Source organism: Penaeus monodon, chromosome 7 (assembly GCF_015228065.2).
Source record: "Penaeus monodon isolate SGIC_2016 chromosome 7, NSTDA_Pmon_1, whole genome shotgun sequence".
NCBI classification, from domain to species: Eukaryota; Metazoa; Arthropoda; class Malacostraca; order Decapoda; family Penaeidae; genus Penaeus; species Penaeus monodon.
Window position 1 is genome coordinate 39601374 of NC_051392.1, and position 5000 is coordinate 39606373.

The 5000-nt window shown below is 41.0% G+C and overlaps 1 protein-coding gene across 1 annotated transcript in view; it reads left to right on the plus strand.

Moving 5' to 3' along the window:
• Positions 1 to 3762, plus strand: part of LOC119575647 — a 45884-nt gene extending 42122 nt beyond the window's left edge. The window contains exons 3-4 of the mRNA XM_037923278.1: positions 2895 to 3551; positions 3703 to 3762. Of these exons, the coding sequence (XP_037779206.1) occupies positions 2913 to 3551; positions 3703 to 3762 (699 nt within the window). The 5' untranslated portion in view covers positions 2895 to 2912. The remainder of the gene's footprint in view (positions 1 to 2894; positions 3552 to 3702) is intronic.
• Positions 3763 to 5000: the final 1238 nt, after the last annotated feature.

The window sequence follows — 5000 nt, forward strand, 5'->3', positions numbered from 1 at the left end:
ATACTTCTGCCTTAAATTTTTCGCTCGGATTTATGATCCTGGGATTTGGGGATACCCCTGTCAATGTCAGCTCGTCTGTCAGCAAGCCCATTCCTTCTGATGCCTATGTGGCTAGGGACCCAGATTATGATTAATCTTCTACCTGAGCAAGAATCCTCTGTGCTATGGTAAGCACAGTGGTCAGGAGGTTGATGTTGTCTTTGGGTAAGCTTTGCTGTAGACAGTCCTTAGCTACCCTCGAGCCCTGTATGTATGGCCACGTCCCCTTCCCTCGGGGACTCGTGGGCTAGGCTCCCATTATCGCAGCTGCCTCTGCCTGTAGCGAGGTGTTTGTCTCTTACCCTTATGGATTGTGTGCATCCTTTGTTGCATAGCTGGGCCTGCAGTGTGGTTTAAGGGGCTGATCCATCCGTGAAGTAGGTTCTACTAGCCGCAGGAGTGATGGCTGCAAAGCCCTCTTAACTTCAGACTAGGCAGGGTGTATCGATTCCCTTCTCCTTGACAAGTTCATAACAGAGAACTCGATAAAGGTTTGTGTCCGGGGCTTCAATAAAGTCGGGGTTGGGCGAGTCCATGGCCTTGGCAAGTACTTTTCTTTGAGCTGATAGCGTATCAACACTCTGGGTGTGTGGGGCAGCCAGGAATTGTTTACAAACAGCTCCTGGTCTTGTTCTAGGCTTCTGAGTATTTTTTGTCTCATATTTGGGTTCATGGGTGCCTGGATGACCTTTGAAAGGAACTGAGCTGCCATTAGATCAATTCTTGAGTCCAGAGGGGAGAAGGTTTGCCTCTATGGAGGTTGAGGGCTATCGTCCACCTTGGGCCCCAAAAGAATCCTGGCAGTTTTCATTTGAACTGTCTCCAAATTTCTCTTTAATCTTGGCTTTGTGGCAATCAGGGGGACAGAAGCATAGTCCACAATGGAAGGATGACATGTACATAGAATGATCTTAGTACTTGTCTAGCTATGTGTCTCCCAGTCATTGCTCTCATGACAGACAATCTTGCTTTTGTTCGGTCAACCAAGTACAGGACCTCCTCTTTTAAAGGAGAGGGTCCGGTCAATCATTTCCTCAGATTCTCTTCTGGTTCAGGGTCTCCTGAATAGCAAGAGGACTTGCTAATTCAAAAGCCTTCTCCAGGTCTAGAAATACTACCACAGAAGTGCCAGTGCTGATTGTGCTTAAGAGCGTGGCTATGCTGTTTGTTGTGTGTGCTGTGTTGTGAACCCATGGAAGTGTTTCACGTGGGGGTCCCATTTACCATTGGAGTTGGTTTAGAACGATTCTCTCGGCCGTCTTGCCCAGACAGCTGAGGAGCGAGATGGGGCGCTACTTCCCTGGCTCCTTTGGTTTTGGGATGGGAACTAGGATAGCCCTCTTCCAGCTCTGGGGGAGAGTAGAAGTTTCCCAGGACTTGATGAGTTGCAGGAATGCAAGCTCACCTGCCAGTCCTAGGTGGGGAATGATGGGGTACGAGATCCCATCAGAACCCGGGGCTGTGCAAGAACTGTTTCTGTGGTTTTTTCTTAGTTCCCTCAGAAAGAAGATAACAACTGAGTTATCGGGTTCGGCTGCCCTCTCTCTGATATCAGCAAGTCTGCCTGGTTGTAGGCGTTGTTGGTTTGCCCTCCAGTCCAGCTGGCAGACTGTTGTTGCTTGTTCTCGCAGAGAACTCCTGCACCCTTCCCGTTTGCTTTTTATTTGAGGGTCGTGGTGTGTGCACCTTGGGGTGAGCGGCTAGTAGCTCGCCTGACCCGTTACCACAGCTCTGTAAGGGTGTTTCGGCGGTCAAAAGACTTGCACAAATTTCCCGCCACATTTCCTGCCTGACTCCAGTTTGGCAGTTTCCTTGGCATCCCTGACTGCTTCCCTTAGGAGGGCTAGGTTGTCAGGGTTTCAGAATTGTTTTCTGCACATGTTCACTCTGTGGCTGACTTCCTTAATCTCGTCATTGTAACTCCTGGACCATGGCCGAGTTTTAAGTATGGTCTGTGAGGCTGCTTGATATATGGCATTGATAAGTCTGGCTTCAAGCAATTCCACGTTTTCACTCTGTGGGGTTTCATTGCTTTCAAGACAGTGGGCCAAGGCATTCTGAAAGGCTTGCCAGTTGGCCTTGTCTGTTAGGATTTGGTTGTGGCATATGGGCTGGGCCAGCATCCATGAGGGTAGTAACAGTGCCATAATGGTCACTATGACAGTCTCATCGACACACCATCTGATTCTCTCCTCCAGAGGCGCAGTGGCCAAGGTAAGGTCTAGGACCCCCCCCCCCTCTGACATGAGTTGCTCTTGGCTATTAGGAAGAGCGATCTCGGGGAAAGTTTCAAGCACATTGGCTATGTGATGGCCTGTGATACACATATATATACATATATGTGTATATAAATAGCTGTGTATATAAACATATACCTACATGTTTATTTAAATTATATATATATATATATATATATATATATATATATATATATATATATATATATATATATGTATATATGTATATACAAAGATACAATTATATATATAATATATATATACACATATACATACACGTTTGTTTATATATACATACGCACGTGTGTGTGGTGTGTGTATGTGTACACACACCACACACACACACACACACACACACACACACACACACACACACACACACACACACACACACACACACATACATAAATATATATATATATATATATATATATATATATATATATATATATATATATATATATATATATATAAACATACATGTACATATACATATACATACACATACACATGTGTATGTGTGTTTATGATATATGTGTGTGTGAGTGTGTTCATTCATTCATTAATGAACATATTTATACCCTGTAGATCGCCCCTGACGTGCACCTCTTCCGCCAGTGACGCTCGCGGCGACTGATGGCAGCGTCGAAAGCGAGGCCGGAGGAAGGCCGGAGTACTCCGTCGGGGGAGCAGCTGCCCCTCGTGGAATCCGCAGGTGAAATGAAACCCTCTCTTTATGCAGGCTTTTGTTCAGCTCATGGTGGCTTCCGGCTGTTCTGGTGTGCTACGTGTAGAACCGGGCTCTGCCGGGAGTGTACTGTAGTGGATCACCCCAACGACCTTTGCGAGGTCGTTTCCTTGAAGGAGGCCGTCAGCACCTTCCAGAGGGAGGAGGAGGACGCCGTAGTTCAGCTGAAACTCCGTCGCTTGCAGACGTTCTCCTTGATCAGGAAGGGAGACGTATTAAATGCCGCCGTCCAGCGGCTTCTGAAGGTTCACGGAGACCTGATGGGAGACCTTCAGGGGGAACTTAAAACCCTGGAAGCTTTCCTTGAAAGAAAGGAAGAAGAGACCCCTGATCTAGAAAGTGTCTTGCGAGGCTTGGCTGAAGAATCTGAGGAGAGCGAGGAATCCGAAGACTCTGCAGCAGAGAGCGGGGAGGACAGAGCTGCCAGGTCTCGGCAGACTTTCGAGGGCTGGCACCGGAACCACAAGGAACGGATGACTCGGCTGACCAAATGCCTAGAGGCCACACACACCAGGAAGATGGGAAAGGTGGGCAGCATTTTACTGTAGATGTTGCTGAGGATTTCCCATTTTTTGCCGTTAATGAAACTTTAAAACTGTTTAAGCTGTGATACAAATCCCTTTCTTCCCAAAGTTGAATCTTAAAGCCTGTGAAAAATGAAAGTTAATTCCGTTTCAGATCCAGTTCTCCATCTCGCTCTCCAGCGCTTGGACATCATGGCGATTCAAAACCAGATAAAAATCGCTTGAGTTTGAAAAGGCTGACTGAGAAGGTAAGTCATGAAGAAGACTTCCATTTTCATATCTTTAGCATTGCGATATAAAATCAAACACAAATATTGGTCTGATTGGGAAGGAGATATATTACATATAGTATATATATATATATATATATATATATATATATATATATATATATATATATATACATATATATATATATATATATATATATTATAGATATATAATATATATTATAGATATATAATATATATAAATGTATATATAATATATAATATATATACTATAATTATATATGTAATATATATAATATAGAATTCACACACACACACACACACACACACACACACACACACACCACACACACACACACACACACCACACACATATATATATATATATATATCTATATATATTATATATATATATATATATATATATATATATATCTATATTTATATATATATATATATATATATATATATATATATATATATATATATATATATATCTATATATATTTATATAATATATTATATATAAAATATATATATATATATATATCATTATATATATATATTATATTTATTATATATATATTTATAACATATATTATATATATATATATCATATATATATATATCATATACTATCTCTATATATATATATATATCATATCATATATTATATATATACTATATATATATTATTTTATATATATACTTCTATTTATCTGATATCTATCTATTTTATTATGTATATAACTATATTATATATATTATCTTATATTATTATATATCTATATCTATATATATATAGATAATTATATATACTATAACACATACTACATGTGTGTGGCTAAAATCTATTTTTTTTTTCCCTCTACAGAGCCTGACAGTGGAATCATTGAGAGAGGTTTTTGGCTAAAGCTCCGGCATGTTTGCAGAGGCTTAATACTTGAGCTGTACTCGGGTGCATTCTCTCCTGGAGATTTTGCCGTGTTTTGGGAGAGGACAACATTAAGTGTATAGAACAGACACTTAATGAATCTATATCATCACGGTAACGAACAAATCGAACAGAGACCACATAGCAGCGACGTTTAAATCAATCGAGTTCATTGTCGGAGCAATGTAAAATTTGAATCCGGCACAAAGCGGGAGTTATAAGCTACACAACGTGGCTCCTACTTCAGCCTGCGTGATGGGAATCCTGGGGGATCCTCCTTTCTGTCTT